The following is a 13,293-nucleotide window of genomic DNA, read 5'->3' on the forward strand; positions in this document are numbered from 1 at the left end:
ACAAGGGATAGTTCAGAAACACTTCGCTGACCATGCTGATTTTGGCCCAGGCAAACAAATACACACCTCTTGCATAGCATCTTGTTAAAAAGCTTCTCTGCTGAGTGGGAGGACAATTCAGTCATCTTGCCTGTCCCTTCCTGTGTACCCGCTGGTCAGATGTCTACCAAGGAAAGCCATTTCTTATAGAAACATAGTACTAGAAGATCTTGCTTAAGTTACCAACGCCAGTGCCATCATATCACAGGCAACTACAAGATGTATCTCCTTTTACAGCACCTTGCCAAGATGTGTTGTGGGTATCCCAAACCAGCTTGTGAATCTGTTACAGAAATGTACTTATCCAATGGTTAGAAATGTTCTTCTGGTTTTCACCTAAATTGACCTGGAGCGAATTTCTAATCATTTTATTCTAGCAACAGTGTTGTCCTTCAGCTGAAGTGCCTTTTCTTTTTGCTTGCTGTTTCCCAGTGCATGTCTGTGTAACAACTAAACTCAGAACCTTTGTTGACCTAAATAAATGTTTAAGTCTCCTTTTATGTGATGGTTTCTCTGTTTCTCTCATCTTAATGGTAATCTTTCTTTGCATATATGCCATTTTTAACTGATCTTTCCTGAGCATACGTAATTAATTTTTTATCTAGAAGGGGTTCACAGGTAGATCACCTGTATCGCAAAGGATGGCCTGAAACTGTTGGTTGTTAATGCTACTTTAAGAATTCACTATATGTCACTGCAGTAGCTATTCAAGATTGCCTCTCAACTCAAAGCCTGGAAGACATTCTATATTGTCTGATCGAGGAAAGACTGAATATCTCTCTCGGTCCAGTTGGGTAGCTTAATCACTAAGACACTTACAAGTGAGTTACTAGGACAGATATACTATGACAGATTTTTCCAGCTTCCTTTTACCTATCATACCTATCAGTTACTTGAGTAACCCAGGATGTTCTTAACTGTGCAATGTGAGTTGCATTACACAAAATTACTGAAGTAGGCTTGTGATGTGTTTTGCTTGGAAGTAGAAAGTTACAAAGCTTTCTCTGATTTCTTCCTTCCAGGAGAAGTCTAAAAGTATTCCAGATGATGTTGCTAAAGACATGAGAGGTGTGCAAACCCAGCTCCGGAACCATGTGGCCCTGGAGCACGAGCTCTCTGGGAATGAGCAGCAGGTAATGAAAGTCATTTGTGGTCTTTAATGTGTGGACAAAATTCAAGTTTCCAAGATAATCATAGTAATAATTTGGTATTGTGAACCAAATTATTACAGGCTCTCTCTGAGAACCTGGAAATCTCTAAGGATCTTCCTTAGTCTTCTGCTTTTTCAGTATGTTCAAGGTTTGATGGTAATGATGAAGTACGTCATTTAAAACCTTACAAATAAGGGAGATCTTGTAACAAGCACTGACTATTTAAGTGATTCACAGGGATATTTTTGATCACTGTTTGAAATGTATGATTATGCCAGGCTTTACGGTGTGTTTACCCCCTTCTTCAAAGTGTTAAGGGTGATTACAATGAAAAGTCCAGAATCTGTTTTATGTGCAGAGAAATGGAATATTCATTGAACACAAAATGCATTGAATAAGTATAGAGAATTATAGAAGGAATGATGGGGCAGCAGTCTGGAATTTTCAACAAGTTTAGAGGGGTAGGAGTTAGACTGTGAAAAGAAAGGTTTCATTATACAAACTTGTGAAAAGTTTCAGCTCATGAGAACAGCTGTTGTTTAGAAAGCTTCCTTGTATATAGGAGATTCGCTTAGCTTCAACTAGACCAATAAAAATAGTGTGAGTTTTCTCTTCATTCCTTTGTTTAGTAAATGTAATGGTACAGTTAAAACAGCATGTGTCATATTAAGATTACTGAAGTAGTTATCCCAGTATCATTTATGAGTGGCCTCACATCTTGGCCTTGTGGCAGATATCACTAGAACTGATCCCACCTGCTGCTTGTTACTTTTAAGATTAAAGAGCATGAGATATGCATGAGGAAAATGTAGTCACAGTTAATCTATACGGTCACTGGGGAAAACAAGGTATGGTTAGCTATTATTTGCATTACTCATTTAATAAATGGTACAGTGAAAAGGAGAAATAAAATCTGCCTGCCTATTTGAAAAAACACCATTGTGATGAGCCTTAGCGAACACTGGATGTCACTGTTATTCCATAGAACTGAAGTCAGGGAAGCTTTTGTTTAGCATGAGAAAAGTTAGGTCAGAAAATGTTGCTTAAACTGTAGTTTCATATACAATTAACATAGCCCTTATCATAACTTTTCTGATATTAGCTCGATCTCTATGACTCTCTCTTCTTTTGTCCCTGTGTATAGCTGCAGGAGCTGATCCACTCTGCAGATCATGTGCTGACCCATTGCTCAAAGAAGCAGGTGGAAGACCTGAAAGCAAAGCAGCAGGCAATAGTGACCAACTGGAAGGCCCTGAAGTCTAAAGTGGAACTGCGCAAGAAAGTTCTGGAACAAGCATACAAGTTTTACCAGTTTCAGGCACACGTAAGCACTTCTGGCTTCTGTCTGTTGGTACACAGGGGAAAGCTGCTTTCAATGTATGTGAACCATAGGTGTACTTCCAAGCTGCAAAGGTTAATGTAAAAGGCTACAGGTGCTATCTGTGTTATTAATCAAGTACTTAAGTGCTTGTAGCTATTTAGAAAGGTGTTAGAGAATAAGGATCCTTCTGTGGGAAGGGAAGACTGTATCCAAGTGTGTATGGGATAATTGATAGTTTTCAGAAATGGTCATCACTTTGCATGAGTAGCAGTAGTCAAAAGACTCTGCAATTCCCACTGAGTAATAAAAATAGATATTAGACTCCCATTTATAATGGCTAAAAGTTTGTTCTCTCTCTGTCAGTGCATGCAATATCCCTCACTTAACTTACTTCATGGAATGTATCAAATAGAACTCTGGTCTTTGCAGTAACGTCTCAAGTTGCTTAAACATAGTGACATGCGTATATCAGCATGATATTGTCATCTGCAATGCACAGTCGTTTTCTCTCCAAAGAAGTCAGTAGGTCACTGAGCTATGATTTGCCACAGAATATGCAAATGTCAGAAGTTTCAGCGAAGGCACTTGAGCCACACCACTGTAAATTAGTAGATTATTGCTGCAAGTGCTGCATTAGCAGGTACTAAAACAGCAAGGGTGCCCTCTTTTATCATGAAGAAAGTTGCTAATGTAGATTTCTAGAATACCTTTACATTCTTTGAATTCTTGAATTATTCCAGGCGTAACTTCAGTGTCAACTAAAGATAGTTTAAGAAAGTAGTTCACATTCTGTTTCCGTGTTTGCTGGGAACCGGAGAATATCCAGGATATGCTCACCTGGAAAAAAAACCTTCCCACAAGTTTGTCTTCAGGTTGTGAGCTGTGATCAAGACCACAATAGAGTGTGCATCATGCTTTTCTGTTAGCATGAGATGCTTCTGTACATTAGGGTAATCCACTTTAAGTCTCTTAAAAGTGTTAAATCCAGCATTACATGTTATATTTAATCCAAAAATATATTGTCTAGTTGTACAGTTAGAGATGTAGGATGTTTATGGCACTCTTGTTTTTTGAGAGTTTGTTTGGTTTGGTTTTTAACTGTTAAGAATCCATTATCTTGTGCAGAACTGTTGATGGGGAAAAAAAATGAATTAGAATTTGACTTAAGGAAAATTAGAGTGGGTCTGCTGATGCAGGCGAAAGGTTCATTTGTCCACTGTCTTTCTGACAGTCATCTAAGGTTGATAGTAAGAACAACATAGTCCTATTGTGTAGTCTTCTAACATATATTAGATTCTGAAAGTCTTCAGCCTGGGGGAGTCTTCATCAGGAGATGGATCTTGGATTTGTCTGTTAAAACATAGTCACTGAGAGTTCACTTTCTTATTGATTTCTTTCATAACTTATGTCATAAATTTAGTTATTGACTTCAGATAGAAAATGTCCTGTTGGTGGGGGTGCTTTTTTCTTTTTATTGCTGGAACCGTACAAAATACCTTTGGTTTGAGTTCTGTCTGAAATCTGTGATGCATCCTGTGATCTGAATGGCAAATCTATAGCCCATTTCTTACTCTGGCAGTGTGCCCTTTCATCTGCATTGGTAAATTTACAAGCAATGAGTCATTAATGTGCTTTCTTAACATCATAAAACAAAATGACAAAGCCAGGTGATTGTATTCTCAGTGACATGCTGAGATGAGATAATGCCTCAGGCATCACCCTGTATCTTTGATGTCAGTCTGCTGGCAAGAAGTATCCCTGAGCCGTTCAATTTTCACCTCCTTTCCTGACAATAATTCCTGAAAAAGTGAAGATCTGGTTCCGCAGATTTGGTAAACTCATCTTTCTGCCCAGATGGGACAAGTCTTAATGACTGTAAGGATCTCAGTAGCTCTAGGGTAGGTTAGAGCAGCTTTACTGCAGAATATACCCCAAATTGCAGAGTGCAAAGAGGCAACTTTGCTCCCTTTCCTCTTTCAGCCCTGCCAAGAGGTCTACAAACTTAATGTTAGTCACGGCTGTTTAGTGTACTTTTTTCATTAGTATTGTTCATATGGTGTCCATGGGTCTTTTTCATTATGAAATTGTACGCAGAAGTGAAACAAAAACAAATCATCCCTTCCATGAAAAGACAATTCTGCACAATCAGCTACTGCATCTCCTTGCATCCCATCAAGTATGATTTTAGTCTGATTAAATAGCAGAGTTGACCCTAACTGACAATACACAGTAACAGTAGAGGGCTACAAATCTTCCAAGAAACTCAGTCAAGGAAGGTGAATTGAGACATAGACTCAAAGTATTTCTGAATGTTTGAGGTTCTTGTTCTGAAGTTTGCGCTAGGATCTGCATGGCCTCAGTGAGGTTCTGCTTAGGAGTTTCCTGCAGACTGATGCCTAGTCTATCCTTAAACATTGCTGGCAGTGGCAGTCCAATAACCTATTATTTGCTCTTGAATTGTTCCATTGCCTTAAATATCCTGAGATTTATGGATTTTTTCCTAATGCTTAGCCTAAAATCTCAGGGAGTCTTAGACATTTGCAGTGCCAAATGCAATGTCAGTGTCTATAGTGACATCCCAGCTGTGTGTGAATTAGTTCTGCAAATCAAAATGATGCCAACACGTGTGCACTACGTGGGACCCTTTAAAAGGACAACAGTCCTTTTGAAGAGTCATTTAGTAGCTGTGTTCACTGGCTTTAATAAAAGAAGTGTCTTGGCTTTAAAGCCTAAACTCTTAGGTCTGCAGATGGGCCGTTTTCAACTTTGCAGTGCTTTTCTGAAACTATTTTATCCTGGCTGGATGGTTCACAAGCCAGATTTGAGCTGTACAAAATTTTGATGATAGGGATAAAAATCCATGGGTAAAATGGAACAGGCAAGAAACTTTTTCCATTACATATTTTCCTTCAGTGGAAAAGCCACAAGCTCCAGTGGAAAATTCACAAGAGAAAATTTTTAGTTCTCTGCAGTAAAAGAGCATTTTTCTTCAACTCTTACTATACATAACAGTCTTTTAAAATACACTTTCAGAAAACTAAAAGACCATTTACCACCTCAGAATTTAATCAACTAATCCAAACAAAATTAAACTGTAACAAAAATTAATTAATCATCCTATATAATCGCTGGTACGGTCCCTTGCAGTCCTAGTTTTTACCAACTGACACGTAAGAGCACACCACCTATTAAAGATTCAAATGAGATGCCTAAAGTGGACTGGTGAAGGTGCAGAATCAAGTGCAGAGAAAGACAGACAGAAAATGTTAAATTATTTTTGCTTGCTCAAGTCTCTTCAGTCACAATCAGAAAATAATTCTGAGATTTGTTTAAGATTTTACTTGCTTATAATTGCCTTAGCTAAATGCTGCATACATTTTAAGATACTGTAAATGCATTTATCAGTACCTCAGATTTTGAAAGTAAACTGGCTTTATATCCTTGTTCCTTCCACAATTGTGTTTCTGTGCCAATCTCAGTCATAGTTCCACAAACCAGGAGATTAATCTTGCATACCTGATACGCTTAAGCAATTTTTTCTTACCTGTGATTTGCCTTTATTCCGCGTCTATTAGAGTGAGCCCATTTGTTTTTCACCTGAAAATTCTCACTCTCGTTTTAGAATATGTGTACAACTTAAGTTTCAAATCGACTTGTATTAGCCAAAGATAAGTCACAGAAAAATAGGGTGATATTGTTTTATCCTTTGTGAAGGAATAACACCAGAAAACACTTAAAGAATGATGGACTAAAGGGTAATAAATTATATCATGTTGTCATTGATGTGATATAACACAGTTTGATTATATTACAAAATGTGTATGATTTAACACAATATGTAGAAATTCCTACAGTCGTGTTATCCACCCTTATTAAAATTCATAGAAGTACTCTAAGCCCTAATGAAATATTTCCGTTCTTATCTGTGATTTTTTTACCTATTATTCCCTTAAAGATGAACAGTCAGCCTGCGGTTTTCCTGTCTGATATCCTAAGCTTGAGCTCTAACCTCAACTATCACATTTTCTTGGGTTCCAGGTTTGGGACTATTTCTCATGGACAGCAGAAATAATAAGGGAAATGAGAGCCAAGGAGACTATTCGGGACATATCTACTAGCAGCCTTAGACTTACCCAGCATCAACAGCTACTGGCAGAGATTGAAGCACGAGAAGAGAAGTATAGTCATGTCGTACAGCTAGGACAATCACTCTTGCAAGATGAAGAAACAGGATCAGAAGAGGTAATTGAAACTCATTTGAGTTCAGTCACACACATTCAGCTACTCAACACCAATATAACTATCATTCTATACTGTATCACACCATAAACATACGAATGTGCGTGTACACTCACACATATCCATATGCATGACCTACGTTTGCTTCAGTGTGTTATCTAGCTTGCGCACAAAAACATCTATTCCATTTCCTACTTCAGCAGTAGAAGAGTGCTGGCGTCTCCTGAGAGCCCACTGCAGCAAAACTTGGCTCATTTGAGAAGTTCGCTATGTTCTGAGCAATGGGGATAATTCTGCCCACTTCCCAAAGTTGGGTTTCCACACAAATACTAGTCTTCATATTACAGTGTTATATCCATACCAGACCAGGCTGGACAAAAACCTGTCAACCAAAGAATGAAAACACTCAAATATATGAACAACTTTAAAGATTAATTGAAACATTTTCTGTAGTAATGAATAATGCTGGTATATTTAACTCACTGGCAATGAAAGGTGGAAATCAAAATGTCAGTTTACTCAAGACAAATAGCTTCTAAGATTCTCACAGCATTTTTTACTTCTCCAGTACCTACTAGTTTACTTCTCCCCTGACAATTCATTACCATGTCTCTTGACTATTTTCAGAAAACTGCAGTTTCTGAAAATTACTCTCCCATCTGACTGAAAATTTGTTGAATATTGCAATGTATTACTATAGTAACTAGAGATCTTCGTGACTGTAAAGTCCTTTGCCTGTCGAAAAATGTAAGAAAAAATCATTTATAGAAGGCCTATGGATATAGAGCTTGGAGGCTGAAATGCCATGAAGTCTAACATCGAGGCATGTATTAACTGATCAGGAGAATATGCTATGTTAGTAACTTATTTAAGTATCTGTGCTATCCCAATTTGAAGTGCTGTAATTGCACCATTGTGACTAAAGATAATGGAGAATTAGGATTTAATTCTAGAAGGTACATTTGAGAAACAGTTACCTACCTTTGCTCTTGGCTTGGACTGCTATATATTCTCTAAGAAGTGTTCCTCCATTCCTGAAAAGAGGTACCTTTGATTATCTCTCTGAGCAAATATAAGTGCTAGAACTTGTTTTACTTTTTCCTGTTTGATAATTTTGCTGCAATTTAAGGGGCTTATGCACCACTCCACTTAATCCTTTCTCCTCCCACCTCACCCTGGTCCATGGGGTATAAAGACCAACACAAGTTTTTCATTGTAAATTGTATTCAGATTCAGCAGAAGCTACAGGCTCTGTTGGAAGAGAAGAAAAATGTATACAATGAATGGAAACAGAAGAAGGAGTGGCTGGAGAAAATACACCAAGAACAAATGTTCTACAAGGATTGGGATCACCTGGACATGCTCCTGAATTCACAGGAGGTACGTGAATTATAAACTTGAAATAAGCAGTTACACTTTTCAAGCATTTGAACTCTTCCAAATTAAAAGGGGCACTACTGTCACCAACAACTTAAAACCCTTGGGCCTGTGTATAGAAAAGACACTCTTTTTATCGTTATTTGCATTGTGGTATCACTCGGAGACTGTAGCAGTGCACAAGACCCCCCTTTCTTATGGGGCTTGGGTGCAGAACCAGAAACAAAAAGATGATTCTTGCCTGAAAGATAATTTTTGCAAATAAACATATGAGCTAACAGATGAGAGTCACAACGGAAGAGGGAGACAACAGCCCAGTATTAGTCAGCTTTACAAGCAGATTGCAGCATACCAACTGCTAACCACCGGCAAAATGTTTCGTAGGCTTCAGAGAGAAGGGAAATTGTAAAGAGGGTTTCAAGTAGGACAGGGAGATTACTTTGCAGGTGTTGCTGGAAACCTCACCCCAGGCTGAGGGCTAGTGCTGAGGAAATGCAACTAGTGGAAAATGAATGTTGGCAGTGTGAGTTAATCCAGGAAAAGGAACTGACTTCTCATTTTTTCAAGGGAGTTGATAGCAGTGTGGAGAACAACTACAAAAGAATTTGATTGTAAGGAATATTATTTTCTGTTTGATGCAGTAGAGAAAGATGAGCTAGTGAAAAAAGCCCTCTCATGAAAAGAGAGGGCTGATATAGTTAATGCAAATAGACAGAACGATGTTCATATTATGATCATTTTGCAGCTCTTGAAATAGATATTTTTTTTTCACCAATATTAAATTGTATTTTGTCTTTCTTGCACTTTCCTGGATTCATGGAACTATTCAAAAAGGTTCCAGCTTGAGGTCCGACATTTGCTATTATAAAAATTAGTGCAGAATTCAGGAGTCTTTTCCAGTCACTCTGTGCAAATTAATGGGTTGATGGATTGCTGTAACTGGGCTGAGACTTGGCATGCAAACCACATCTATGGATTGAAGGTTGCCAAATGGAAGGCTTGAAGCAAAGTTGAAGGAGTTTGTACCTCTGTGTCATTTCATATTAAGGAAAAATAATTCTTAATTCTCCAAGACCACTGGCAGCATAATATGTCTCTTGGTTCGTGCTGAGCTCTGATTTCCACCAGTGCTTTGCCACTGGCACTAAATCTGCTGGAAAACTGACCCTGAGCTGTGCCTTGCAGCGATACTTAACCTTTTGGGACACATGGCCTTGAAACCTTTTGGGACACATGGGCTTGAAGCCTTCTGCTACTCATTCTGTGAAGGAAATGCGTGTCTTCATAATTCCCTACAACTGGCACCCTTGGCAAGTATGGCCTGCATTCTGAGTTTGTGCCAAAACATGAAACCAAGAGAATTTCAGCTAGGTTCAAGTTTCTGGAATAAAATATTACATAGTTCTGCCTGTTAAAAATATTTATTTGTTGGTTAATTAGCAAATGGCACAATTTGCATTATATCTGTCTCAAGTCCCTACCAAGCAGTGATACATGATTGCTAAGCTGCTGCATGGGGAGCGTCCTCAGGGAAAATGTAAACTCTACAAAATTCTGGCCACTGCATTCTTTCTTCTTTCATGAAATGGAGATCAGCCAACATGCAGAGGTACGGTGACTATGGCATCTGCTTTGCTGTATGTGCCTCAGAGGTAAATACATATGAATTTACTATTGCCCTATACTGTGAGGTAGATGCCACAAAAGGGATAAGTGTTCATCACAGACTGGGTAAATTCTCTTGGTAGGATCGACCACAGTGCCTGCCTCTACCACAAGTTTCTTCAGCCAAGGCAAAGCCTGAGAATGAAGGCTGTGACCTTGAAGACCACGAAAAGCAGTTCTGTTATCAGAATCTTTCTCTTGTAACATTTTCTCTATGAACTTCTAAGGAGCCCGGTACTCAGTTGTTCTCACTGTAAGGGTTCAGAAGGTGGAACAGTGAAGTGTGAGTACTTGTCTGTCCCTCCAAGCACCCCTTGATACAAATGGTATTTTATAGTCAGGGAGAATGACAAGAAAATAAGCAGAGGGGTGTAATGACAAGCTGGTCTTGTCCATATAGGTATAGAGAATGAGGGACTCACAGTCATCATATGTTCTTTTGTTACTTCCACCACCCACTGCATCTGATTTTTGTTTTTTTTTTGAAGAGCACTCAAGTAGAAAAGAACACTAGCTATGGAAAGCAAATTTATAAACATTTTATTTCTCATTTTTGCTTATATTTAATCTTCAGAAGATTACAACTGTTTGAAGAACTGTTGCTTTTGTGAGAGGTCTGTGCATGTAAAGAATTACAGTTGCGTGTTCACAGAGTTACTGTTATAAAATACCTCTGATATTGTAGTCAATGACCAAGTATCTACCTGTAGTCTACAAGAGAAATTACAGAACACCATGGATTTCTAAATTGGTATCCGGATATCAGTCAGCCGTATGTCTCCTCCTTCACTGACACAGTCCCTATCATCGCTGAGCTACCACAATGCCTGGAGGAGACTGTTATGGATTAATACTCAAAGTTAATCCAGGAAACATATAAGTGCTGTTAGGTCGAAGAAGAGACACTGATTTTGTTCATATCCAAGGATGCAAACAAACAGATCCTCAATAAGCTCTGAGCGTTCAGGATGAGTTTTAATTTTCACTACTCTCGATGCACCAATCAGGCCGATACTGTGCATAGCTTTCCTTTCAGGAATTACTAGCTTTCCTCCATCATGATAACTCACTCCTGTGTTGTCCGTTCTTGTCATCTTGTTTTTAACCCACAGCTGACACTGAGTAAAACTACCATGAGAAAAGGCAGCTGCCCGAGGAACATCAGCTTGCCTCAGAGCTAAAGAGTATCAATGAAAGCACACCTCAGCTGTACTTCACAAATTCCACTGCTACCTGCTAATTTTAAATCATATTTTACTGTCTTTAAGTCAATTTTACTGATTTGAGACCTGGCAATGTTGGTGATAACCTCAGTGTCCAGAGCAACATCTGTCCACAGTGAGTATAGATACAGAGTGATGCAGGTTTAGGCTGCTGAGAAGATAGAAACATGTGTTTACATACAAAATAAGATGTATCTTTGGAGAATTTATGGGATGAAATCAATAAAGAAAGCAAATCATTGCAAGAAGAGGCTCATTTGCTGCTCTTTATGGAAGGAATTTACCTTCTGATGGTTTCTAGTCCTTCCTTAACATGTGCTGCCTGGCCCTGAATAGAAATCATAGAATCTTGGAACGGTTTAGGTTGGAAGGGACCTTAAATGGCCATGGGCAGGGACACCTCCCACTAGACCAGGCTGCTCAAAGCCCCATCCAGCCTGGCCTTGAACACTTCCAGGGTTGGGGCATCCACAACTTCTCTGGGCAACCTGTTCCAGTGCCTCACTACCCTTATAGTGAAAAATTTCTTCCTAATATCTAATCTAAATCTACCCTCTTCCAGTTTGAAGCCATTACCCCTCGTCCTTTTACTACATGCCCTTGTAGAAAGTCCTTCTCTGGCTTTCTTGTAGGCCCCCTTCAGATACTGGAAGGCTGATATAGGGTCTCCCTGGAGCCTTTTCTTCTCCAGGCTGAACAACCCTATCTCTCAGCCTGTCTTCATAGGAGAGGTGCTCCAGCTCTCTGACCATCTTCGTGGCCCTCCTCTGGACCCACTCCAACAGGTCCAAGTCCTTCTTATGTTGGGGGCTTCAGAGCTGGATGCAGTACACCAGGTGGGGTCTCACATGAGCAGAGTAGAGGGGCAGAAGAAATGGCAACATTGTTCTGATTCCTCTACAGCTAGATTTCCTGTATTCCAAGAATATCCCCCATTTCTTTTGTTCTCCTGTCTCTAAGTGTGATCATTCTTCAAACAGGTTATTCTTGTGCTGCAGGACTCCCATCTAAGTGAGAGAGAAATAGCAAGAACTGCAAAGCTATCTTTTGCCTTATGGATCAGTATATACAATTTGACAGTGAACTGAGGTTCCTGAGTGACTATTTGTATTTTACTTCTCTGCATTTGAAGAGCTATTGGTAGAGGAATCTATTCCTTTTGGATGGAGCTCTATTATGACTATATGGAGTTAAAATGTGGCTGCATAGTAACGCAAGACTTCTCCCTAGGGAGACAGGCAGGCGGGTAGGAAAGCAGTCCTTTCAAACACGCTCTCAAAAAGTATTCAGCCAAGACATCAATTGAAGACTCCCAAGCCACTTTCCCAATGGGAATAATGTCATTTGCTGCTTTCAGAAAGGACAAAAGCAAACACACTTTCAAAAAAGATTCCTATCAGACAAACAAGTATAAGCAACCTTTCTACCCCTTGTGTTTCTTCTGACTTTTGTGTTTGAGGCAAAGCTCAGTCACGTGTATTTCACTTTGCAGATCTGCAAAATACGTGTGTAAGAAAGCAGCTTCTGTCATCCCATAATTTTTGGATCCTATTTTCTCAGTACTTCATATGCCTTAAAACAAGTCTCTCCCCCAGCAGCAAGGAACAAGGGAAGGAAGAAGGCAAGAGAGTGTTTTAAACTAAGAACTACTACTGAGAACTGCTCTCATTCGCAGTCTGTGCCAGTGTGACAGGTTTGACTTTATGCCAACATCTTATATTACATCCAAGTTATTTAAACCTTCGAAGGATTTCTGCAGAATTTAGTCTAAGATTGTTCTACGCTAAAGAAAATAGAGCACATGTGGAGAAAATTAGGAAAACATCTATCTTTTTAAAAGTTTTTTATTATGAATTCAGTTGTGCCATTGCGTGGAACTGTTGTAGGAAACTCTCCTAAGAGCTGTGAACTGAAATCGTGCCATTCGGAGTGCAGACAAGAAACAGCTGAAAAAGAGAAGGAAGAAAAAAACAATCACTTTTGCTTTGAGCAGAAGCGTTGTCCAGTATGCTCTGCTCTGTTCTAACCTTTTCATGGCAGCAGATGCATTGCTCAGGTTAGCTGCTCTCCTTTTTTTCACGGATGAAATAACAGCGAGTTCGCAGGCTGTCTCTGGCAGGCGTTTTTGGCTCCCTCCTACTCTGTCTGCAGTCTCACTGTCAGAACACTCAGGGAGCAGAGCCTCATGCGCTATAATTTATCTTTCTGCCCATCCCACTCTCATATCACTTTGCAGATGTGACAGGCGGTGGTTGCAGTATTAGAAGAGCTGCGCGTT

At 39.4% G+C, this 13,293-nt stretch overlaps 1 protein-coding gene across 2 annotated transcripts in view; it reads left to right on the forward strand.

The window, feature by feature from the left end:
* Positions 1–13,293, forward strand: part of SPTBN5 (spectrin beta, non-erythrocytic 5) — a 98,651-nt gene that overhangs the window by 35,191 nt on the left and 50,167 nt on the right. For both annotated transcript variants that reach the window (XM_054197910.1, XM_054197911.1), the window contains 4 exons: positions 1,062–1,172; positions 2,335–2,514; positions 6,550–6,753; positions 7,981–8,130. In XM_054197910.1, the coding sequence (XP_054053885.1) occupies positions 1,062–1,172; positions 2,335–2,514; positions 6,550–6,753; positions 7,981–8,130 (645 nt within the window). The remainder of the gene's footprint in view (positions 1–1,061; positions 1,173–2,334; positions 2,515–6,549; positions 6,754–7,980; positions 8,131–13,293) is intronic.

This window comes from Rissa tridactyla, chromosome 4, assembly GCF_028500815.1.
Source record: "Rissa tridactyla isolate bRisTri1 chromosome 4, bRisTri1.patW.cur.20221130, whole genome shotgun sequence".
Classification (NCBI taxonomy): domain Eukaryota; kingdom Metazoa; phylum Chordata; class Aves; order Charadriiformes; family Laridae; genus Rissa; species Rissa tridactyla.